This window comes from Myotis myotis, unplaced genomic scaffold, assembly GCF_014108235.1.
Source record: "Myotis myotis isolate mMyoMyo1 unplaced genomic scaffold, mMyoMyo1.p scaffold_m19_p_9, whole genome shotgun sequence".
Lineage (NCBI taxonomy): Eukaryota > Metazoa > Chordata > Mammalia > Chiroptera > Vespertilionidae > Myotis > Myotis myotis.
This window is the reverse complement of record NW_023416401.1, coordinates 47,878,398-47,905,657: the sequence shown is the minus strand read 5'-3', so window position 1 is coordinate 47,905,657 and position 27,260 is coordinate 47,878,398. Positions and strand designations below refer to the sequence as shown.

The 27,260-nt window shown below is 36.4% G+C and overlaps 1 protein-coding gene across 1 annotated transcript in view; it reads left to right on the top strand.

Moving 5' to 3' along the window:
* CDH7 (cadherin 7) overlaps positions 1-27,260 on the top strand; it is a 119,987-nt gene that overhangs the window by 59,062 nt on the left and 33,665 nt on the right. Inside the window, exons 5-7 of the mRNA XM_036323527.1 lie at positions 2,634-2,801; positions 5,513-5,700; positions 18,329-18,582. Of these exons, the coding sequence (XP_036179420.1) occupies positions 2,634-2,801; positions 5,513-5,700; positions 18,329-18,582 (610 nt within the window). The remainder of the gene's footprint in view (positions 1-2,633; positions 2,802-5,512; positions 5,701-18,328; positions 18,583-27,260) is intronic.

The following is a 27,260-nucleotide window of genomic DNA, read 5'->3' as shown; positions in this document are numbered from 1 at the left end:
AGTAGCTGAAAAGTATTGATTATTGAAATTAAATAGTATTGTCTTGCATAAACTCTCACAGAACTGTAGGGATCCGACTAGCAGGATTGGCCTTTACCACTTCAGAGCTATCATGTTAAGGACTAGCCGTGTGCATGTGTGTCTATAAAATACACAGCAAAATGGAAGTCAAATCCAGCATCTGAGACTTCTTTTCCAAATGTCGACAGTTTACACATAAAAGCGAAGAACTAGCAAAAGTCATAGAACTATAAATCTATCATTTTTTGAGTGTCCCTATTTAAATTCAGTTCTCTCCCAATTATTTTATTCTTGTCAAAAATATGTTTAATATTTGAGGTATTGAGAAATTACCTTTGCCATCTGCATTACTTTGCAAACTCATGTCATGATTTTTGCTTTGGGAAAGTGTTATTTATAGGATGGCTTATAAAGAGACAATTAGAGGTGTGAAAAATAAGTGAGTGACTTTGACTACTGGACTTCTCTCCTAATAATTCTATATTTTCTTTAAAAATAAATGTCTCTAAGTCAGTCTCTGAGGGAATGAGGCTATAGTGTTTCCTTTGCTGACATGTTGAGATGCTGTGGACCTCTCTCTATCACAGTAATTGTGCAACAGTGTCCAACACAGTACATTAGAATAAGTGATCGCTAAAAACAACAACAATAACAAAAACTGGCCTAATTAAAGTATAATTTAAATGCTTAACATATAGATGTTATTGTTGGTGTGTGTGTCTGTGTGTTTGTATTTGACAGCTAGTGCTCAGATCTAAGCAAAAATGTGGTTACTTAAGATAGTTTGACTGTTATCTCACTTGGACTCTTAGGAACCCATAATTCATTGCTTAAGTCATTCTTAAATATTGAAACGCTTTTCTCATCTGTTTCCCATCCCAAGAACAGTTGTTGAACTATAGGATATTGTGAAGTATAGGGCCGGACTAGTATAGTATTACTTAGGCCAGTGGTCGGCAAACTCATTAGTAAACAGAGCCAAATATCAACAGTACAATGATTGAAATTTCTTTTGAGAGCCATATTTTTTAAACTTAAACTATATAGGTAGGTACATTGTTATTAACTTAATTAGGGTGCTCTTAAGGCTTAGGACGAGCCACACTCAAGGGGCCAAAGAGCCGCATGTGGCTCGCGAGCCGCAGTTTGCCGACCACGGACCTAGGCTTATAAGTGATACTTAGAGTTAAAATGTAAGACATGCAGACCACTGAAGAAACAGCCTTTAAACAATTTAAAATTAAATACAAAAATTTGGAGGATATGAAACCATTTTTATGCTGGACATGAGGCAAAAAGGATATTTATCCAAATTTGTATATAATTGTTTTCTTCCTAAAGACCCATCCTCTATCATAAAACCCAGTTTCTCTCATGAAAAGTCCATGACACAAGACTTCTTCTGCCTGAGGAGTCAGAGAGGATTTAAATTCGGACTTGTTCCTAAAAGTTAGAATATTTAATATATTTTAATAAAATATGTTAGACATTTTTTTCAAAGTAAGTCAATAAACAAAAGTGTCCTAGGTGCTTAGGTCAGACATTGTCTTTGTTGGAGAAAATGAAAGTGCAAGAAATGATTAAGTAGGATTCTGGATTCCTTATATCTAATTAATAAAGATCTTATATTGCTAGTTTCAAGGTCTCTATAGACCACTATTAAATAAATACATTTTCATTAATATTAACTAGATGTACATATACTAAGTATATTAGGTAAAAATGCCATTTTATGTATTTATATATAACATAGTTAAACTAAATTCTACCTCATAATTAGCTATTACTGCCTAATATGCTTACATAATAATTAAATCATATAGTTATTAATATAAAATAACTTATTCACTACAATAATGATTATTGAGTCAAATTTCCCAATCAAGCAACATGAAATTCTGAAATCAATTCATCATCCATCTAAATTATTGAGGGATATCAATACTAAATGCAACTGATTAGATATAACAACAAAACATGCCAATATTTTTAGTGCTGTTGATGCCATTAGCATAGTCATCTTATTTTTGGTAATTTTCCTCAGACCTATAGATATAATATCACCCAGCATCAAAGCCACAGTTTGAAATGGTGTTTCGTTTATTAAACATGAACAACTCTCAGTGTTTTCTTTGTAGAATGTTTCCATTATTTTTATGAAAAATGGATAGTAGAGATCATAGTTGAAGGTGTCATGGTGATTTCACATCACCTGGAATTAAGTTGTTGGAGAGTGTGAAAGATAAGAAAAGGATGGGTTTATTGTCATATACTTGTACAGGTGACTGCCCATTATTCTAGATACGGATTTAATTTTGTTTCTTTATAACTTGATATTTCCTGAACCACATTTCTAAAAACTTGAAGATAATCCTCTCTGTCCAATATTGAAAAGCCCTACTCATCCACATTACAGCATTTTCTCAGTTTTGTAATATTGTATGTAACTATCATATCCCTTTGGTCTTTAATATGCATTAAAATGATTAAAAAAATAAATAAAACAACAAAAGGCAACATCTCAAGACGGTCTTATGACTTATGTCAGTGTTCTTCACTCATATGAATTCAGTGAATCGTGATGCCTTTTACTGGGATTTGAAATTTTACAGGAGTCATCAAGACCGCCCTTCCAAACATGGATAGAGAGGCTAAAGACCAGTATTTGCTTGTTATTCAGGCAAAGGATATGGTTGGTCAAAACGGAGGACTCTCAGGAACCACATCTGTCACCGTGACCCTCACTGATGTCAACGATAACCCACCTCGCTTTCCTCGAAGTAAGCACGCTATTTTGTTAAATGGCGCCAAGTGTGCGCACTTTCCTTGCCCATCTATAAAAATGTCTTTATAAATATCTTTTTTTCAAATTCTTCTCAAACAAATAATTTGCTATCACTAGCCTCTTCCACAATTTTGTTTTATCAGGGGCATGATTTTAATTAAAAAATATAAAATAAGGAGGATATTGAAAATAAATAAAAGCAATCATATATCTCTATTATTTCTCTCTAAAATACATGGTTCTTCTTCATTCACATTATCTGAATATTATACTTTATTTTCTTTGTTTACATATTAACCTTTTTAAAAAATAAATACATTTTTATTGATTTCAGAGAGGAAGGGAGAGGGAAAGAGAGATAGGAACATCAGTGCTGAGAGAGAATCATTCATCGCTGCCTCCTATACACCCCCCACTGAGGATCCAGCCTGCAGTCCGGGTGTGTACCCTGACTTGGGATTGAACCATGACTTCCTGGTCAGACACTCAACCACTGAGCCATGCTGGCCGGGTGTATTAACCATTTTATTCTAAGACATTTTTAAACATTCTGTAATTTACATGATCGTTGCAATGAGTAATATAAAATAATGTTTTATATTATTAGAAAGACAAAGTAGGAGATTCCTGAGCTCTTCCATTTCTTATTCCCCTCCTTTTTTTAACCACTTCATGCACATTGAACAGTCCTTTCTAGTTCTACCACATCTTTCTAGGGCGAACACTCGGTGTTCCAAAAAGAAATCAGTCTAAAGAACCAGAAAACTACAGGCCCTCAATTTTGTTTCTTTGAGCAAAATGGCTTTTGACTTAACAAAAAAAAAGGTTAAAAAAATTCTGTATGTAGAGATGTTCTGATTATAAAAAAGCGTTTTATCTTGCTCTCTTTCAGTTTCCTTTTTCCCCTTCTTTTGTTAAGTGTATGTGGTGCTTCTTTAGAATGTTCAAGGATGTAAGGAAATTTTACAGACTACAATGTCTCTAAAATGCTTGTTTGATAGAAATGGGGAACTAAGCTCCCTTACACAAAGACCTTAGGAGCAAATAATGGCAAGCAAAGAGGCTTTCTCTGCAGATATGAATGCCACTATGTTTTCTTTCAAATACTGCTTCTTTAGATATTTCATTTTCATTTTATATATTTTTAATATTTACATTATACAGCCAACATTTTAATACATCCTGGCCAAAAAAAACACCCAAAAAACAAAACCAAAAAACCAAACAACAACCATAACATTTATATCCTAAGTTTTTCTTTTTAAAAAATGAACCTATCCTTAAACCTATCCCCTTGATGGCTTATAAAGGGGGAGGTGAGGATTGTAGGATTAAAAATACACAAACAGTAATGTAATTATATTGGGCTCAGAATAAATTTAAGTGTTTCTCTTTAAGCCTACAGAGGTAAAAAGTGATGCTTAGAATTTTTGTGGTTTCAGTCCTCAAGATTTGATAAGATAGAGCACAGATTTTCTAGCTCATTGGATCTTCTCCTACTTATTAAAGTGAAGGAAGCCAAGGTTGTGTCATTAGATTTTTCAGTTTTTGCTGGGATTTTACTCTCTCATTTGGTTACTATCCTAACCTTGAAATTTTTGGATTTTATTAAGGAAAATTCTGGATATGTGTAAAGAGTCACTCAAAAAATGATAAGCATATATTGTAATCATTTCTTTAAAAATCAGTAACTTACAAAATTTAGAAAATTGCAAACAGCAACAGCTCTCAGCCTAAAATGTGTTTCCTATAGATACATTTTTTCTTTACATAGTCCTCTCAGAGAGAAACCTTCTTCTGTGTAAGAAAATGAATATGCATCACATTTGGCAACCTGAAGGAAATGGATTAGGGGGGAGGAAGCGGGAAACAGTAGGTGATCAGTGCAAACAGTGAAGGAGCATCTGTTCTGAGGACTTTCATAGCTTTGGAGGGTTGGTCCACACATTTCATCTGTTCCCCTAACTTTTTAATTTCTCATTTTTTTGAGTTGAGGGATATTGAAGAAGAATTTCTGTAAGAGAATTTTTTTTTAAGACAAATTATCTTTTCTTTTTTGCTTCTCTTTCCTCCTGTTCCTATGATACTGCCTCTGCTCTGGTATCATTGTACGCCCGTCAGTCCTGCGTCCAACCCACAGAATTATTTCTCATCCTTGGTAAATTTATGAACTAAAACAAGACTAATACTGTTTTTCATAAACTTTCTTGTCCAGTTTTCTGAAACTTTGTTAATAAAAGAAGTTATTATGTAAATTCCAACATTAAGTAGTCGGAACTGTTGAGGCTTGTATTTGCCGATGTGAAGCCTAAGCTATACTATTTTTATTTTTTAATACTTATATTAATTATAGCTGAGTTGTTTACATTCAATGATTATATATGAATTAACTGTATAATTATTTTAAATGTATTTTGGTATTTAAAGTAGCATAGTTCCTACCACTAGAAATACAGGAATGGAGATTCTTTTCTTGCCTCTTCTCAGGCCATATGTTTCTGCTGACACATACTCATTATTATCTAATCATCCTCCTGAAATATCTTGAGACTAAATGAAACTAGCCTCGTATTGCCTAGTGTCTTCATTTAAAAAAAAACCCCACACAAATTAAGCAAAGATGATGCACAATAGCCAACTAGTTACTTGTTTCCCCTCTGTTAGCTTGGTGTAAGGTTTGGCTCATTTTTGTTTGACTTTTCGCAGGATCTTACCAATATAATGTCCCGGAGTCATTGCCAGTAGCCTCTGTTGTGGCCAGGATTAAAGCTGCTGATGCAGATATAGGGGCTAATGCTGAAATGGAATACAAAATTGTGGATGGTGATGGATTGGGGATTTTCAAGATTTCTGTTGACAAAGATACACAGGAAGGAATCATTACTATACAGAAGGTAACATTTTATTTATTTTTATTTTCTATATGGCAACTTCACAGAGATTACTGAGAAGCTATGTCTACTGTGAAGGAAAAATGTATTAGACAAACTGAATGGCCACATGGAACCATCATTGTGTGTGTGTGTGTGTGTGTGTGTGTGTGTGTGTGTGTGTGTGGTTGTTTTAATTTTAGGAAGAGAGGATGTGAATTTATTTGTAGGTATCATAATCTTGGGGCCTACTGATGACATGTGTAATCATACTCCATCAATTCTATTCTCTGAGTGAACCACACCCTATCCATAGCTCTATGACAATAGGCACACTGGCCAAATTTTTACTCATTTTAAGTGACCTATTTGGAGAGATGACTGTGCCTCTTCGTTGATTATTTCAGTAATGAAACCTTAAAATTAACTGACAGCCTTTGCAAGCAAACCAAATAAGCACTCCACATACTGAAAATAATATAGATAAACTTGGAAACATAAAGCAAAATGTTGAAAGCTTGCTACATTATCAGTTTTTTAATTTGTATTAATTGAAATGCTTGAAAAATTTATTCAAACAAAGCAAGGTAAGTTGTGAAGCCCATAATGCCTCCCATCTGAGTGCAAAGCAAATCATTATTATCCAAACTGAAGGCTGTCTGTGGGTGTTTTTTAAGTAGCTCCTGACACTGATTAGATATCGGGAAAATGAGCTACTTAATCCCTCAGCTCTGTTTAGACATGATCTTTAATAAATGTTAAATTTTAAAAAGTGTCAAAAGGAATTATTACTTATCTCAAATATTGGAAACACTAAAAATTGAAATATAAATGAAAATCCCCCCTCTGAAGAGGCTGGGATTTTATGTCAGTTTGACAGTCCAGGTGTAAAGCTCTGTAATTAACTCTTCTAGATAATTAACACATATCAAAAAAGAAAGTTATATTTCAGATGTTATAGGAAAACATATGTTTGATTTTGGGCCAATGGGCAAAACATTTCTGTAGTTATTTCCAGTGGACAGCTGCTGTTGTAGCTCAGCTGGTGAAAGTCTATGTAAGAAGTTAAAATAAATAGGATTGGCCAACTGTTGGTAAAATATTTTGTTTTGTTGTCTAAAATAAAAGGAATGCAGTAAGGTACACTGCTGCTCAAAGATTTCAAAAATTCTTTTGAACTTAATTTACTTATATTCAAGAATGTTTATTTGTGTGACATGGCATTATAGATGCATCTAGTTTTTAGGTGAGAAACTACTAATACAATCTCATTTTCAGGAATTATTTTATCAATTTGTTCAAAATGTAATTAATATTTTATATGCAGCTAGTAGACTTCATGCTGTCATAAGGTCTTTTATTAATCTGGTGCTTGTTCTCTTTACAAACCTTAAATAGGGATTATATTTTAATTTATCTTGTAAACATCCAAGAACTGTTGGTTCCCTTGAATTATTTAAACTGGTATTGGCCAAGTATATATCCCACTATTCCCCAGTTCCATTTGAAGAGCCAGAGTAGGCACTAAGCCACTTTCCATTCCTAGAAGCAAGATTAATTTTCTAGGTCTTCGAACACTCCACCTCCTGTGAGAGTCTCCTATGCTCTGCCCCCGTGCCCTCTTTCGCTCACTTTTAAACCTGGAAAAGTGTTCCTGTTGTTCTGTCTTTAAACCAAATAGGTAAACTGGGGAAGTAAAATTGTCTGTAGGAACTATTTTTCCTGTTCAAGGAAGAGTGTATTTTGTGTGTGTGTTTCCCTTCAATGATGGACACTTGGTCTAATACAAATGCAATGAAGTTGTCTCAATTCCACAAACACTGTGGGTTTTTCATAGACTTAGCTGTGGCCACGAGGATGTGGGTAAATAACCAAGGCTGTGTAAGAGTGTCCAAGAGAGCTCAGATCCCATCTGCCAGTCAAGTGGTCAGTCCCACCTAGTCTGAATTTGAACATGGCCTGAGGAAGGAGTTGAACAGTGGACGGATAACACTGTTCCCCATGTAGACAGGGAAAGGGAGATTTTCCAAAGAGGTGCCACCTGTGCAGATTCACCATATGCAATGACTTGTGAAGTTGAGTTAGAACTGTGAGTACTAGTAAAATGGGGAAGGAATATTGGCATCAGACAAGGTGATGTAAGTGGAGGGGCTCCTTCACACCCTTATGTCTCCTTCCCAAGGTCCCAGTTAGTGAATAGGAACTAACTGTATAAAAAATTGCAAATAGTTATGGATTACAAGTTAATATTAAAAGGCACTGTAGGTACGCTATAATAAAATAAATGACAGAATAGAAAATTGTATTTTCTAATTTCTCTTAATCCTTTATTATTGAAACTGTGATTATTCTAATTCATTTCAAGCATTTCAATTACTTTCAAAGGACTATAATAATATCAATATTTATTGAACATGTCATTTTTCTGGTTTTAGTCCAATAACACACCTTTTTTCGTTATTATTATATGTAAAGTATTAGAGTCATTTCTAGATTCTTGTCTTGCCTTTTCTTGATCCATATAGTTCTTGGCTGTGGTTTTTTTTTTTTTCTGTTTTCTTCAGCATTATCCTAAGGTTGATTATCACTGCTTCACTCCAAAACTATTATTTTATTTTATTTTTTAATTTTTTTTAATAATTAAATCTTTATTGTTCAGATTATTACATTTGTTCCTCTTTTTCCCCCCCATATCTCCCCTCCACCCAGTGTGGTTTTGAACTCTATATCCAGTAGTTTGCTCTCCTCCATTTCTGTCATTTGTGTCCTTTTTCTTTGTCTCCGCATTTTTTATGCTTCCCTGTGTTGATAAAGTGGTTTTCTGTGCTAAGTGTCCTCTAGGGCCCAGTGGTTCAGCCTCCCCAATTACCTGAGGAGGACACTCTTGGTGCACCCCCTTGTGGTCTTTGTGCACAGTCTTCTTGTAGTTAAGCCTTGATTGTTGTAGGTATCACTGGGAGGGATTGACCTCCAGGCCAATTGGCTGTGAGAATCAGCTGTGTCTGCAGTGGGAGAACTTCTGTGCTGGAGACACCCCTCTGGGGCAAGACTTGCTTCAATGGAGCTTTCATGCTCACTGAGTCTGCCCCCTGAGTGTGTCCTTTATGTATCCAAGGAGCTGTAAACTGGATGGTCCCACTCTGACCACTGGGCCCACTGGCTCCTGGATCTATAGGGAGGTGCTAATCTAGCCTCTTCCTGAGGCTATCCAGCAAAAGCCTCTGTGCAGGGCTTGTGCGGGGTGGGCCCCAGGGGATCAACAGGGTGGGGCTAGCAGTTATGGCTGCTCTCAGAGGCCCCACTTCTCAGTCTCCCTGCAATCGCTGCAAGCACCTCCAAGAGAAAGCTGACCTCGAGTTCCGACTGATGCCAGACAGTCCCGCTTCTCCCGTATGAGTCTGGGTCCCCAGAGACTCGCCTGAAACTGGAGCTCAGAGCCTGAGACTCCCTCCTGATTGAAAACAACAACCGCGCCCTCAGCTGCCAGCCCACTCCGCGTGCGCCTCCACACCTTAGTGTTTTACTTCCGCACCGCACCTCCTCTGAGTCTCGGTATGCTTTTCTCTTTCCTTCTAGTTGTAGAATTTCCACTCAGCCAGCCTTCCTGTGGTTCTGGATGATGTCTGTTCTGTCTTTTAGTTGTATTTTTGAAGTGGTTGTGCGAGGCAGCAAACCCTGGTATTTACCTATGCCGCCATCTTGGTTTCCCTGATTCAAAACTATTATTTTATTAGCTCTGAGCTCACGACCTGCTTCTAGCCTCTCATTTCTTAAAAATCTGTGCTTAAAAGAAATTTCTGTTCAAAGCACAACACCATTTTATTTTTATCATCTTACCTAGTTTGAAAAGAATCTACCTTACGCCAAGGAAATAAAGGAGAGTCATAGAGCAAATTGAAAGGAAACAATAAAATGATCACTAATGGGGCTACATAACAGAAATTCTAAAAGTATTTATTGAAGATCAATAGCTTCATGTCAGCTCATAAGAAGAGTTGTTATGTTTCTAGCCTTCAGTCCACCATAGGATGTCAACCCACTAGGAGTTGTGGATGGAGTAGCCATCCCCCTTGACTACATTCCTGAAATCCACCCTCTAAAAACCCTGCAGTTCCACTGCCCATGTAGATAAAGCCATTTCTATTGGAGTTGGGGTATTTTATATCTGTGAACCTTCCTTGATAATCATCCAAACTTATTCTTTCTCTTTAGTATACTAAAACCTGAGTCCATTGCTTTTTCATAAGCAGTGTACCCTCATGATTACAATGAGCTTTATTCCACTTTGAGAAAACTATTATATTTTGAAACACACACATACACGTACACACACACACGCGCGCGCGCCAATCTTGATATAGGGTGAACTTAGGAGCAGGGAAAGAAGAATATAAAAACAGTCTTTTAGAAAGATATGATAGAAAAAGAAAAAGTACAGAATTGTAAAATATTGCCTTCAGTTATGTTATTGTTCCAATACTCTTACACAGATAGTTTTTATTCATATGACTAAATATGCAGAATTTACAGGCTAAAAATTGGTATAGATGTTCTCATAGAGGATTTTTTCTGTAATTTAATTAATTTTTCTATACATTAAGAATAAACATGATTATATAGTTTAAAGTGATGACAAAACTACAGTTTTAGAAAGTTAAAACAATGTACAAACTTTTTTATGGCCATTTCTGAATGATTGGATTATAACCAGCAACATAAGGCTTCAAAATTCACCAAGTGTAAACATAAATATTATCCCATGTGCATGAAAACTGTCTTTCCACCTGGAATTCTTTTTACATTTCCATACCACAGTTTTGACTTTAGGAGCTTTGTGGTCTTTTATTTTTCCTTTGAGATATGGCATTTCTTCCTGTACAGCACCTCTGTTTTTGATCTAAGACCTCAATTGGGGTTAAATATGGAATATGGAATTTTGCTTCTATAAACTACATTATCATAGAGTTACAGTGCAGTAAAAAAAGAGCATTTTTAAAATGCATTTTCTTAAAGCATAAGTACACATGCATCTGGATCCATGGATGGCTTTTATGGTGGCTCACATGTTTTTAAGCTTCTTTAAACCAATTGTGCTGTACTATCTTCATAATTTCTTTATATCCATACCCTAACAAAGGTTAAATGAAGTCAGAACCATCAAATAATAGAGCATTATTGGGGAGGTATTGATAATACAGCTAGCCTCTATTCATTGTTGGGAAGAGTTAGAATATGCAAGGTCCTGTAAACTTTCAACTCAGCCACACAGATTTCTGAGCTCTGGGGTTAACTATCTTGTTACTGAAATGTGTCCTTTCTCTATGACTTGCAGTAATGAGGAACTAATTCCCAGAGTCAAGCATGTGTTTCATTATTTCATAAAATGCAGCTGATGTGCAGTAGAGGGAAATCAAACCAACAACATTTCCAATAGGTTTTTCTTCTTCTCATTATGTGTTTCATTTATTAATCCTGCTGCTGTGGATGCACATTTCTCAAAATGGAGTAAAGATAATTCTTCTATTTGATGGAAAAGGCATAAGTTTTGTTTTATTTTAGTTTTAAAGGTTGGATGTGATATGATTAATAGAGTAACTCTCATTTGGTGAACTTCTGAATTTCAGATTATATTTTCCAATGTATTAAACTTATTTTGTCTGTGTGATATATAAGTAGATCCTAACATCATTTTAATCATTATGCACATATGGGCATGTATATATGCTGTCATCTATGTATTAATGTTTAAAACTTACTTGTGTTTGGATAGTAAAGATTAGATATAAATATAGGGTCTTAAAGTCTTGGCCAGGTAGCTCAGTTGCTATGAGCATCATTTTGACACACCAAGATTGCAGGTTTGATCCCCAGTCAAGGTACATACAGAAATCAACCAATGAATGCATGGTTGGGTGGAGCAACAAATTGATGTTTATTTCTCTTTCTCTCCCCTCCCCCCATCTTCTTCTTCCTCTCCCCACTTCTGTCTAAATCTATATATATAAAAGCCCAAGTGACCATTAAGACTGAACAACTGGATGATGGCTGGTAGCTATGACATGCACTAACCCAGAACTTGCTTCTGGGGCCCTGACATCCCTGAATCTGGTTCGCTTGCACCCAGGACCCAGACAGGAGGGAGGAGGGAGCCCAATTCCTCACGGAATCAGCTATTGGTTAGCTTGCTGCTGGGGCCAACCTCCTGCAGTCCCACCCCCAGGTGGCTGCCCTCCCCTGCCCCACGTCAGCCCGATCACCGGCCAGGCCAAGGGACCCACCCATGCACAAATTCATGCACTGGGCCTCTAGTTCAATCATGAAATTTAAAAACAATTTTAAACTAAGAAATCACTCTTTGAAAAAAGTTGATAGTAATGTAAATGTCAATACATAATTGACTTCATTAAAGAGACTAACCTGCTTGCTTAGGAATACTTCATGTTTTTAAAAATTTTTATTTCGACAGTTTATTAGAGCAATGTTCTCAGAATGTGTGTTATGTCAAAGACATTTTCTAGGGAATTGATCATGAATTTTATTTTATTTTTTTGCTTAGTACAAGTCACAGATAATATAGAATTTTTTTTTTTAACAGAAAGTTTGAGAACCTCTGCTTTTTTTTTTTTAAATATATTTTATTGATTTTTTTACAGAGAGGAAGGGAGAGAGATAGAGAGTTAGAAACATCGATGAGAGAGAAACATCGATCAGCTGCCTCCTGCACATCTCCTACTGGGGATATGCCCGCAACCCAGGTACATGCCCTTGACCGGAATCAAACCTGGGACCTTTCAGTCCGCGGGCCGACGCTCTATCCCCTGAGCCAAACCGGTTTCGGCAATATAGAATTTTTGTTGCTAATTTTTTCATGGTGTGTTGTTACATAAATTAGTTTCAGTAGGTAGGATCCCTAGAAAGATGCATTTAAGAAAGAGATAAAAGATAATTTAGTAATTGTATAAGGAAAGTAGGAGAGATAATTTCAGGACAAAGTTAATGTTCCAGTGTGGGTAACTAGATGAATATTTGTGTTGTTCCTTCATAATGGGAGTGTGGAAATGATGAATGTAGTTTGGAATGTTACATATGAGGTACCTGTGATACCAGGTAAATATGTCTAGAAGGTCAGGAATAAACATTTGTAGCTCAAAGGAGAGGTCTAGATTACAAACTTGGGTTTGGAAGTTATAAGTATATGCATGACAATTAAAAATAAGACAGCAGTGAAGGGGAGGGGTGGGAGTGGAGTGGAGGAGGTCAATGGGGGAGAATAGGGAACATCAGTAATACTTTTAACAATAAAGATAAATTAAAGGAATTAAAGAAACAATTGAAAACTTCCGTAAGACACATATAAAATGGGGAAAGAATGCATTAGACATTACTTTGTGAAACTGAAAAATTTAAGTTAGGGCAGAGAGATTTAGAGAAGGCTAATTGTGTAATTCTTCCATGATTAAAGCATTTTTACAGAGTTTAAAAATAACTGATCAACAAAGCAAATAAATAACAATTCACATTCAGATAAATAAGAAGAATTTAATATATTATCAATTATGGAGGGAATTGATGGATCCTGGAATATTTGCTAGATAGTGGAGATAGGATATAACCAGTAAAGAAATGATTGGAAGCATCAAGGATCTGGAGTTCATAGAAATTCCCATGTCTAGATCTGACCTCTCTCCCACAATTTCATTTGGTCATTGATTTGATCAGCTGGGAGTATATTCAAAGCAACAGAATATGCTTTGATCCAAAAGACAGGTGGAATCTTGAGAGAAAAAGATGTTTTTACAGATAACAAACAGGCTTAGTTCTTTTGTACAAAAATCAACATTAAAGACACTAAATAATAAGACATACTCACATGCATTTGTACATACACACATGCATCGCACACACATAAGAACAGAGTGAAGACTTCCCAGAATTTAACTTCATAAATTATAGAAACATCAACAACAGCATTGACCCAAAGTGCAAGATCTAAAAGCAAGTCATTGAGATTAATGTCAGCATGTTTGTCTATAGCCCAAAGCCAAACTCTATGGATGTGAAAAAATGCAGTGCAATGATTTTGTTAAGCGAATTCAAATGATATTCAACTGAGGTTGTACTGTTTTTTAAAAATATATTTTTATTGATTTCAGAGAGGAAGGGAGAGGGAGAGAGAGATAGAAACATCAATGATGAGAGAGAATCATTGATCAGCTGCCTCATGCACACCCCATACCTGGGGATCGAGCCTGCAACCCGGGCATGTGCGCCTTTACCAGAATCAAACCCGGGACCCTTCAGTCCGAAGGCCGATGCTCTATCCAGTGAGCCAAGCCAGCGAGGGCTGAGGTTGTACTATTGAAAAAGCTATAAATGGCAGTAGGAGCTATTGATAACTATTTGTCACAGTTATCTTTTTTAATTCAAGAGATATATGTTATAAACTGACTTTGCCAAAGACATAGACCCCATTGTCCTGGAGAAAATAGAAGAAAAAGACATAGTCTTTCCTTTTGATTTGCTCATAATAGCAGGAAGTAATGGCACTAACATTGGTACAATAGTAACACAGCAAATATTTGAACAGTGATTACTCTGTGTACGTCACTGTTACAGATGCTTTAAATTTATCAGTAATTTACTGCAACACTATGAGGATGGTGAGGTAGGCAGGTACCTAAAAGTGATAATGCTATACAATGTGAGGCCCCAGTTGTTCGTAGAGACTAAAGAACTTGTTTTAGAGGAAGGGGATGTGTGGTGGATGGACATGGCCTTGAGTTCCCATAGTCTGTCTACCCCAGTGCACATGCAGTTTTGGACTTTCACTGCAATGCTCTGCTATTTAGTTTTTGCATTAATGATATTTTTAAATGTATGTAAATGCTCAAACCTCCGAGGGAAGGTAGGGGAGGGTGGGGGTAAGGGCGAGAGATCAACCAAGAGACTTGCATGCATGCATATAAGCATAATCCATGGATTCAGACAACAGAGGGTGAGGGTGAGGGCAGGACTGGGGGAATGGGGGGCAGTGGCAGGATAACCACACATTTGGTTAATCAATAAAAAATAATAAAAATAAATAAAAACAAAATTTTATTAGATGTTTGAATTTATTAAAAAAAAAAAAGATGTGTGTAAAACCCCTCGTTGGTACTCAGCTCTTACTATCAAGTTTTATTATTAGGTGAGGGGGTTACCAGAACACTCATAAAGATTTCATTAAGAAATGGAAGAAAAAGTTACATGAGAAAGAAGGACTTTAGGATTTAAACAACTAAAGATTATAACTAAGGCAGGGATTGACCACCTTTAAGGACCAAATAGTAAACAATTAGGCTCTGCAGGCCACACAGACGATGGCAATTAATTTAAAGAACCCAGTTTTGTATTTTGGGGAAGACTGTGCCAAACCAGCTCTTCTCTCTTCCACTGACTCCGGCATAGATGGCACTTGACAAGTGACAGAGCAGCTTTTAGCATCTGAGGATGCTTTGTGGGGATCACCTATCTGGGTCTATGTGACTCACATCTGCTTCTAGGTTCTTATTACTCCTACATATTGCTTACGGTTGTGGACAACAGCATGGACAGTGTTTAAGTTAAATTTCCAATTATTTATAGTTTCCAATGATATGTAGATTCAAATATTGAATAGGACCTGTTTAGACATTACCTGTCTCCTTTGCTTTCCTCTTCCTTTGTCTTTCCTCAATTATCATTTTAACAAATTTCCCCAAGTATAACCCTGCTCATTAAATCTTCAAAGTTATGAAATGCATTGCTTATATAAAAATCAATAAGAAAGAGAAACAAGAGTTAACATTTTATTGCATAAGGTTTTTCTTCAATTAGTTTAACAATCCTATCCATCACACCACACCCCTCTTTGAAAAACTAGCTGTCTGGCTGATTCTGATTTGCTCTGAAGATCATTTTGTGCAGCAATTCCTTTGTCTGTAATTTTGATTCATAGCCCTTCATATGAATTCTTTTATTGCTCTATTTTCATAATAGCTTTTAGGCAGCCAATCCCCATGCAGGATGCTGTGTTTCTTGATGATTTAGTGGCATCCAGATGTCTGTACCTCATGTTGTTGCCTTTTAGACACATTTTAAAAAACTCAAGTTGCTTTAAAATAATTGCATTCATTTGTGCAGTAAACTTGAAATTATTCTGTCATAAGTCAGTCAAACTTAGACTGGAATACAGAAATACTTGGCATCTCTTTTGGTAAGCCTGCATGACTATCTTAAAAGTTGTGGTGGTTTTCAGTTATTTTAAAAGGAGATGGTCAACAGGATTTTTGAAAAACACAAGCTGTTATACGTAGACAAAATGTGTGAAAGTAAGATCTCTCTCATATAATTTGTCAGTTTTATAGGTAGTATAAGAACAAATGCAATAGGCTAATAGCCAAGCTATTTGTATTATGCTGAGAGTTTCTAAGGTATTTACTAGTAGGTAAATAAGAATGCTTTGTTTTATTCTTAGCAGTACCCAAATTAAATATTAGATTCCTTGTGTGTAGACCCAAGAACACTTGAATGCCAACGTCAGGTTTTCTGCAGGAGGATTTGCATCAAATTACCTGGTGCCTTTTAAATATATCTGCTTGTGTCTTTCCTGAATCTGCTAAATCAAATCTTGGACGGGGAGGGAATATGTTAGAACGTTCCCCTGAGTGGTCTTGATTCTCACCCTTGGTTGAGAACCATTAGGCTCAAAGTACTTTCAGGTAATAGACAAAAAGGTAGCCTTGTAAACATGTCATGGGATTCATTAATAAAGTGTTGTTTAGGGCAGCGGTCGCCAACCGGTGGTCTGTGGACCACTGGTGGTCCATGAGGTCCGAAAGGTTGCTGACCGTTGGTTTAGGGTGTTACTATTTTTCTATGAAACCTCAGATAAGAATTGAGAATTTTCTCACAGTAATTCTATGACATTATCTGTGGTCAAGAAAAACAATATACCTATTTCTTCCCCCACCTCCCATTCAGCCATCAGGATTCTCTGGGACAAAGGTATAGTTCAGTTTTAAGGCTCTCATGGCCTGGATGCCAGTGTTTGAGTTTTTTTCTAATTAAAGAAGAATTTATTGAGCCCCTTCTATGTACCATATTCATTATAGGCACTGAGAATGCTAGTAATGAGCAAAAACGTCTGGAGCTTACATTCTACTGGATGAGACATTAAGAAGATAAATATTTCAGCAAGTGCTTACTGGTCTAGGTATCATAAACTTATTTTGAGTATTAATTTACATATTTCTCTTGTGTATTAATCAGAGATGAGCCATGGAATCTCTTTATGTATTGTTTATGTTCAAACACATACAATGTATAAATTTATATTTTATATATACCTGGCATATGTCATAGACATTGCATATTTATACACACATTGCATATTTATATACACATAGTGCGTGTGCATGTATATACAGATATATATACCCTTTTTTGTATTTATATAACTGCATTGTTTATTTTAATCAGCGCCACATCCTTGTGGAGTGAGGTGTAATACCTGTGCACCTATATGTGTGCACACAGGCATAATCAGACAGGCTGAATTAGGCTTACATCTCAGCATTACATTTTAGCTCATTTTTTTTAGTGCTTTTTTTTGTTGTTGTTAAATACTGACAAGTAAATTTTGCTTTATATTTGATAATATTTCCATTTCTTTACTTTTTGAAATCTTTGTTTTATATCATTAAATGTAAAGAATATTTTGGGACAGTTTTCAGTGCTGAAATTGAGATTAAAAATCATGAGAAACCACGAGCCTCTATATCCCTTGAAGAAAGAGCAGCCTGTTATTGTTGTAAAAAGTCACCATATTGAGAGTAGAATCCTTTTTCTTCACACCTGGTGCCACCTCACTAATACATTTAATTCCCCTTACATGTTTTTCAGCTACTATCTGGTTTGACTAGGGTCACTATTTTTTTTTTAAGGATTGTGTTGGCATGGTAATCCTCTTGAAAAGTTACAGAATCAAGATCCTAGAATATAACTGAGAGCCATCTAATATAAATAGAGAGAGAGAGAGTGTGTGTGTGTATGCTGACAGAAAATGGCAGAGGGGGACTCTGGGTGCTTCCTTGAGAAGAATCCCTGTGTTGTCCGGTTGCCCAACCTCAGCTGCCTCTTCTGCTGCTGTCTCTGTACCTGGAGCACCTGAACTGTCAAAATTATAACGAAGTCCCTGAAATCAATGAAAATGTCCTTTTCAATGAGAAATTCAGATGAAAGTTACATTTATCTTTCCTTTCAATGTGCTCCTCTCATACCCCCCCCCCCCCCCGATATTGCAGTTAAATGATATGGTTGAAGAAGGTTACATTGATGTCTCTATTGGAAAAGATTTTAAAATCTTATCTGTTGTCTTTCAAAGAATACTCTAAAGTCATGTATTTGTCCATGCAGTGTTTGGCAGCAGAGCGGAAAGAAGCGTTTAGAGTTGTCTGTGAGCCAGGACAGCAGTAAGGATTCTGATTGGCATTATTATCTATTACTTTTGAATGCTGATGGTGCATTTTCGTGGCTGAGTCCTTCCCATGCTTATTGACATTCATAAATGAAAACTCTCTGCTTTACTGACTACTTAATTGGCAATTTAATTTTTCTAATAACTTTCTTGCAGGACCTGGATTTTGAAGCCAAAACAAGTTACACACTACGGATAGAAGCTGCAAACAAAGATGCCGACCCTCGCTTTCTGAGCTTGGGGCCGTTCAGTGATACGACGACCGTGAAGATAATTGTGGAAGATGTGGACGAGCCCCCCGTGTTTTCCTCCCCCTTGTACCCTATGGAAGTGTCGGAAGCTACCCAAGTTGGGAATATCATTGGCACCGTCGCAGCTCATGACCCAGATTCGTCTAACAGCCCTGTGAGGTAACAGCTCCTTGCTGTCTGTTTCTACAATTTCACAACAGTGCACTTTATTCACAGTTCACATGTCTATGCTTTTGGTTCATAGCAAATAAAAACCAGTTTTGTCTATGTATTGAGCCATAACAGCAGACGTGAAACAGAATCAGAACAATTCAACATTTTGCTAATTCAAAATGTGCCACCTGATCTTCCGAAACCATTATCATGTAGCAGTATTCTGAGGCATCCATTATTATCTACAAGCCATAGCTGATGAGCCCCTTCATCCAATTATCCTCAGCTCTTTCAAAGCAAACTGTATTCAAAGGTGTAGTGATGCATGTCCTAGTTATAGGATACATGCATATATTAGAATACTAATTTATAGATAATTGAAACCAGGGATGGATATTTTTAAATCATTTTTTCGTATTGGTCAATTTGGATAGTATATATTCATTTATATTATTATTTTCACTTATAAACAATAATATAATACCTAATATATGTATAAGGACTATTTTTAAATGTCCTTTTAGTCATCCTGTACAGAGAGGAGAAACATTATTGTAACCAATTAACCTCTTTGGTCTAACAATTTACTCTTAAAGCATTTCAAAATGTCACAATTTTCTATTTCACACTTTTTGCCTATAATTTACAATCCGAAGTCTACATGTATGTTTTTGTGTATGCATGTGTTTGTGTGTGCACATATGATAAATTATGTCTTAATTGAATATTATATTACACATCTTAACTTGGGATCATAAGTAAGACTTTTCAGTGTGACAGTTTGGATTTGATTATACAGTCTGCAAAGTATAAAAATCAATGTTTTATATTCAGATATGTTCAGCTTATAAGTACAGCCTTTTAGATTTAACCCATATGTGAGAATTCTAAGTGCTTTTGAGTTAAATTCTGAGCTAAGCCTGGACATTAACTACCAAGTGTGATGAACAATATCTGTAATTTAGGCACTGATTCTTAAGAAAAGCTCATAATGTGTATCTCCCTTAAACTATAAGCATATCTATCTATCTATGTATCTATGTATCTATCTATCTATCTGTATTAGTGCTTTTTTTCCTTCTCTTTTGTCAGACATTTTAATATTTAGCATAGTTAAGAATTGGTATAAAATATTTGTTATTACAAAACTGAACTCATAATCATTGTTTCCCTGTCTATATAAGAAATTCAGACCATTCAGATGGCTATATTATTTTAAATGCAGTGCTCATAAACCATTTTAAGAATATAATCTTTTGTTCATTAGAATATTTGTAAATCACAAATACACCAGATGAATAAGCCTCCCCCCTCTTTCCTATTAGAGCCCAACCTTCTTTGTCAGAGCAGCTCCCTGGCTTAAGCTCAGCTACATACGCCTAGTCTTCTTGCACAGGCTTGAATTGGGGTTTTGTTACAGCATCGCATCTCTAGTGACACTTTCCCACAGCACAACTGTAGGCATAGATCAGCTCCTCGGGATAGTTTGACTTCTGCTTAAATGATTTCATTTCATGGGGAGAAATACCGAATGTTTGCATGAAGTTGGGGATGTGGAAAAAGAAAGACACACTAATAAATATTATAATTCAGTACTTGAATAAGAAGATTTACAGAAATTTTGATTTATTGCATTGGTATTTTAATCTTGTTTGCTTTTTCTCATGTCTTTGTGTGCCATCCTGTTAAAGCCTTTCAGAGTAAATATTACAACTTTTATAATATGTTATTTGTAAAAAATATAGTGTTCTATAGTAATTTGGGGATGAAGAAGGAAGAGTAGGCCCAAGTGACTGGCGACTTGAGTTAGAGATGAAGTGAATCCAGAAGCACAGAGACAGATACAAGGGACAAGGCCTGAACTCTGATGATTTGGGGCATAAAAATCTCGATGGGCTTAATTAATGAAAGAGAAGTGGATTTCTATGTCATATTTTTTTTTTATTCTAGTGAAGGTGACCTAAAAGTTCAGGTTAGTACTATCCACTTAGGATTTTCTAATCCCTGAGTCTCACATATCAGGAGATACAGACTTTGTTTAGAGTGAACTTAAATGTGATTTTTCATGTGACTACTTATTTTGCATTTGTGAAGTTGATTTATTGGCTTACATTTAACAATTGAATTATTGAGACATTTATTTGTATAAGCTTAGCAAAGTTATTTGTAGCTGACATTTTTCTGGATTTGTCTCTTCTGGATTTGTCCTTCCTGTCTATTTATGATATCCTTCAAGCCAGTCTCATTTTGTAGTTTGGCGAGTAATATGTATCCCCATGCATCCTCTAAAAGACTGGTCCTCTTCCCAGCACTGCTATTTGCAGAGTGACCTAGGAAGTAGAAAGGAAAGGCAACCTTCTCCCTGCTTTATCCCAATTTTTTGTTTTTTTTTAGGATTAAGTACCTAATGCTTTTATTCATTTTTAAATTCTTTAAAATCTTTTCTTATTGATTTCAGAGAGGAAAGGAGAAGGTGAGACAGATAGAATCATCAATGAGGAGAATCATTGATTGACTGCCTCCTACACACCCCAACAGGGGATCGAGCCCACAACCCGGGCATGTGCCCTGATTGGGAATAAAACTGTGACCTCTTGGTTCATAGGTCAGTGCTCAACTACTGAGCTATGCAGGCTGGGTAGTAACTGATGCCTTTAAACTGTGAATCGTGACTTATGTATTAGTAAGTAGTATCATTATGTTTTGCTATTATACCTTATTGTGTTTTCATGCCATTTTTATTTCAAAGTCAGTAATATCAGTGACAGGAGACATATTTTACAAGCAACTATATTGGCATTCTATATTGAAAATTGTTTTGTATTCACATAGAAATACATAGAAAGGATTAGGTAGTTGGTTAATGGGCATAAGCATGTAGTTGCACCCTCAACTAACTAGCAAAATGTAAGTATAACCCTCTGTTAGAAAATGCCAGTGCCTGAGTAGGTAGCCAGTTTTCTGAGGTCCTAGGGAAAGTGTCCTCAGATTGAGATGGAACCAACCTTAAGAGTCTTAACAGTTGTGAGCTTTGAGCTTTGATTCCCCCAGAAATATTGCAGTTCTTAGAGGAATGGAGAAGCAGTATTTGTTTCATTGCAATTGTTTAAAATTAGACCAATAGTATTTGAATTGTAAAGCAGAATGGGAATTTGGATAATTAGTGTTTGAATTTATTCACATTCTTTGTAGTAGAATACTGAAATCTAGCATTTGCTATTTCTATTTGGAATATTTTCTGATATGTGGAGCAAGAGATTAGAATTCTAGAAAGAAATGCATTGACTTGCCTCTTCCCACATGATTCCTGCCTTGCCCAGAATTCTTAAAAATTTACCTACTTTTGGCACCAGTCAAAAACTATTCATAAGTCTTCTCTGTGCATCTGCCTTTTCCTTAAAAACAGTTCTGGGGCCCATATAGCACGGAAGGACATTTGGGTGGTTAGAAGTATAGTAGCAATTAGGTGGAAAGATTAAACAAATGCAGAGCCCAGTGATTGGCCAGAATAGAACAGCATTGTGAAATGCATGTGCTTGTTATCACTTGCCAACAGCTAGCTGGGGTACCTAGCCCACCATGTCATGTATACTTTGGTTTCCTCTTTTCCCACATGGAAACTAGAAGCCAAAGCTGAAAATTACGTGAAACCTGAGGTTACTTACCTCCCCCCCCCCAAAAAAAAAAACAAAACGCATTTTGAAAGCAAAGTGGATAACTGGTAGCTAGAAGTTTCCTGGCTTCCCTCCCCCCACCTTTTTTAAAGTACTAGTTACTTACCATTTCCTATACATTTTGGCCCTGAATATCAAAGATGTATCAGGATTTTCTGTTGAACTTCCAAGAACAGATTGTGTCGAGTAACACTCCCTCCATGTTCTGCGTGGAGTAGGGTTCGGTATCTGAAAGAGGAGCCGCACAACAAATGAGAGGAAAAGACACGAGATAATTTTGCAATATTGGGGGACCAGGCGGGCAAGTCCCGAAGGACTTCCACCCATGCTCAGGCTGCTCCAATCTTTTATTGATCTGGAGTAGCCCTTAGGGTAAGGAGGTTTCAATGACACACAGATCAGCAGACAATTTCCAGGAATAGACAAAGTATCTGATTAGCTCATCAATAGATTTCCGGTAGTATCTGATTAACAATAATCAACAAGGATCTACGTAAGTATCTAAGGAATTAAGTGAACTAAGGTGGGGATGCTTCAACTATTATTACCTAAATTAACTGGGTGGTTCCTAGATTAAATGGGTGGTGCACAGTTCTGACCTTTGCTAGGACTTCAAATGTTACTAGCTTTTGGGGGTCTCTGTCTAAACTCAGCTAGTGAAGACTATGAATGGACTCCAGCAGATTGTGTTTTGCTGATTCCGATCATCTTTCTGAATGGGAGAAACGTCCCTTCTGTGTTTGTCATCCATAAAGATGTTAAAAACTGTATTAGCATCTGAGAGTCCAGAGGACGATTCGGTTCTTAGGTCAGCATTGGTAGCTGATATGCAGGTGAGTGGGCGAGATGAACACAAATGTGGCCCTGCTACACTCAGAATGACAAAAATCAATGGAAATCTGAACAATAGATATAATGCAACAGAAGAATACATGGATCAATGAATCCTCATATGCGTGTTAAAAACCTGCTTTGTGCATGACACTAGGGAAAAAACTGGCAGGAAAAAGATGAATAAAACATTTCCTCTGACCTCAAGAAACTTACAGGTTGGAGGGAAAAAAGAATCGATTCCATAAAAGCTAAACAATGTGAGGTGGAAAATGTCAGAGCTGTAACACTGTGAGATAATCACCACTCCGGACTTGAGACTCCGTTTGAAAGAATGGTGGTATAAGCAGGGGTGAGGGATAGCAGGATTTGGAGTAGCGAAGAAAACATTATGCAAAGTCTGTTTATGTTTTATTTAGTTATATCTTCAGCTTCTAGTGCTATACTTTGAAATCAGAGAATTTATTTCTCTGGCCGGCAACAACAAGCCCAAAGTCCCTATGCCCAAAATAGCCAATGAATTGCTGCATAATATTATTAGAAGTAAGGTCAGATAGATGTGAAGGGGGAGTGATAAAATTAATGAGGATAATTTTACGCATTTTTAACAATTTAAATCCAGAGGTATATTTGTATTTATGTTTAAGGATACCAGAAAAATAACATTTACCTATAGACTTTTTTTGCTAGTATGTTCTCAGATAAAGGTGATAAAATGGATTAGATGTTACATTATGTAGTGTGACTAGTATGAACACATATGGGGGACTTTGAATAATTCAGTGTGTATGTTTAAGTAGCTTGTATACATGCATATATTTGTACATATTGTTTTGATCTAAATTATTTGTGAATATCTGATTATTCTGAGAAACTTAGTGATCCAGGAAAATACAGAAAAATAGTAGTTCATTTGAAAAGGAAAATATGAACTGTAATAAATTTCAAAATGCTGCTGAACTTAATGTAATTATCACTAAAAATGGGGGGAAGTATATGTTCAAGTATGGTGAAAGTAAGAAAAATGTTTGTTAAAATAGTGTAGTTAATATCGAGAGATAGTTTTCAAAACTGGTTAAGTAGGAAATTCCCAACTTGTATGGGAAATTGTTTCATCTTTATTGGATTGCTGTAGAATGAGAACTCTACTCTGAGCAAACATCTTCTGAGATAGCTTTTAGGAAGACTCCAGGTGAAATGAGTTTATTGAAGGTTACATTTCTCTTGATTGGTCCCCTGCAGTATTTTCCACATTTAAAATTCTTATTGAAAAGTCTTATTAGTAGAAGAATACAAAATCCATACTCTTTTTGGTGTGAGACTTTGGGAGCTATACATAAGGTTGAAAGATTAAGGAGCAAATGTTTGTTTATGTGTACTCAACTGTAAGCATTCTTTAATTGCAGGCAACAGAAAGTGGCCATAGGTAAGTGGAGAAAAATGAGTTCATTGAAATAATTGGGGATAACTCACAGAATGAAAAGAAAAGTTGAATAGTCAGTCTTCAGATATGAGGAAAGTGAGGTTTGTCTATAATCATGAACAGTAAGAATGAGCATTCAGTCTTTGTGGATGTGGCCATGAGATGTGTGCCAACTTTTTTCTTATCCAGTGACCTTCTGTTTAAGGCTCACATATCTTGCAAAGTTTCTTGGCCTCTCCATCTCTTATTCAGGAAGTCTGGGCATCTTGGTTTTGCGTACCATTAACGTTGCATAACACTGGGGAAGTTTCAATCCCCAAAGGGAAACTGAGTTGCCATTATCAGAAGAGGCGGGTGACAGTGTGAACAGATACATCGCTAAGCATTGAACTCAATAATTTATGCTGAAGAAATTTATTTCTCATTAAATTCCTATAAGGCAAGGATTTCCATTCCTTTGTTATGAATAAACATGCTCCTTATCACCCAGTTAGAATATGTGGTTCCAGGATTTTAGCAAGTACTGTATTAAAACTTGAGCACTCCTTATAGCAACACCGGCACACATGCACAAATTTTTTAAGAGGTTAAGGATTCAACTCAAATGATTGAGCTATATCTATTGTTCAGATTTGTCCATGTTTATTCCATGGGCTTTTGTCCTTTTGAGAGTAGCAAGGACACATTTGTGTTCATCTCTCCCACTCACCTGAACATTCTACTTGAGAACCTTGACATGCATATCAACAGCCTGGCAGGCGATAAGAATGCTTCTTGTGAATATGAATAAAGAGCATTTTAATTGATCTCCGTAGTTTATCTAAAAGCAGCAATGAAAATAACAGGCATTTGTTTTGTGGCAGATGTGCAGAACCCTGAGGCTATACAGATATGTAAGTTGTGGTCCCAACCCTCTTGTTATCTAGCTGTTCAAGAGATCTTACACAAAAACGTATTTAAAACCCAATGTTAAATCTGGAAATCAGAAATTATTTTGCAAAACGTTCTCATTTTGCAGATAAGGAAACACAGAAAACAAATGGTGACTGGAGAGCCCAGGTTAGTACTGTAGGTCAGTGGGCAGGGTCCTGGCTATTGAATTTCTAGTGTTCAGTTCATGGTGGTTTAGCAAGGATCACTTAGGGCAGTGGTTCTCAACCTTCCTAATGCCGCGACCCTTTAATACAGTTCCTCATGTTGTGGTGACCCCCAACCATAAAATTATTTTCGTTGCTACTTCATAACTGTAATTTTGCTACTGTTATGAATCGTAATGTAAATATCTGATATGCAGGATGTATTTTCATTGTTACAAATTGAACATAATTAAAGCATAGTGATTAGTCACAAAAACAATATGTAATTTATATGTGTGTTTTCCGATGGTCTTAGGCGACCCCTGTGAAAGGGTCGTTCGACCTCCAAAGGGGTCGCGACCCACAGGATGGTGACCCACAGGTTGAGAACTGCTGATGTAGGGGTATCCACATATCATACAGATTGATCTTATGCACGATTTGGGAATTGTTTTTGGTTTCATTTTTTAGTTTAAATAAATTGAATAAAATAATTTATTTGAAAAATGAAAGTAGCAGGATCTAAGGAACAGGGATATCTAACTGTAATCTCCCTGTTGTTCAGTACCTTAAGCATTGAAGAATTTTAGCAAGTTTGCATTCTTTATTACAAACCAGGAAGGGCCAATTTTGAATTATATTCATTTGTTGTGTTTTTGAAATGGAATGGCTTACTGGAAACTTTAGAGATTTTGATAGGATTAAAAATTGTTCTATTTTTTTTTTCTTACCAATATGTGATAGGTATGTCCTTGATTTCCCTAAACAAAGTGCTCTAATTTCTGGTTTGATCCTGGGAAATTACAGTTATAAAGATATTCAGTGACTATGTGGCAATGTAGAACACTTTCGAAGGTCAGACACAAGATTTTGGAGTTCTTATTTCAGCTCCCTTACTTTCCTGATTAATGAATTTGAGCCCGGAGTGAGTGACTGGTAGTTCCCACAGGGAGTCACGTCACACTGGCACCAATATCCCAGGGTCTTTTGACTTCTAATCCTGTGGTTTCTTATTCACATCACATCACACTTATTTTTGATGATATTTTTCAAAATTAACAATGGTGTGATTTAACAGCAAATTGATAGTTTGAGAAGGGGGATGAGTTGGGGATAAAGAAATCTCTGTAAAGTAAGCCTTACTGGGTTGGCAAAAATTAAAAGGTGTTAGCTTTTAGGATTGAATCTTTCTGCTTTCTGATCCATTTTCACCAAACGTTGTATGGCAGCCTTCGTTTTCATCACAACTTAACCACATTCTGCACCACTTGCTCATTTTCACAGGCAGAGCTCCAAACCCTTGTGGCCTGAGGATCTCTGACTTGAGACAGAAGTGCAGTCTTGTGAGATGGCATTTAAGTCTCAGATGCCCAGGCTCCAAGGGCGCAGGAAGTTGGGTGTTGAGTGGGAGAAGAGGCTAAGACAACCCTTCAGAGCCCACCACACTTGTGGGGTCTTGGAGAGGCCCCAAGTACAAGAAGAGGCATGATCTGTGACGTGCTTCGAAGGGCTTGCTACTTTAACACTGGGTGATTGTCCTCAAGGAAGTGTAGGACGAAAATAATTGCCCGGAGTAGCTATGTGAGGAAAGGCACAGAAATGAAGATACATAGGATGTTTTTATTCATCAAGTAATACATCAGTTTGACTAGCCTAGGATTTTAGATAGGAGAGCAGTGG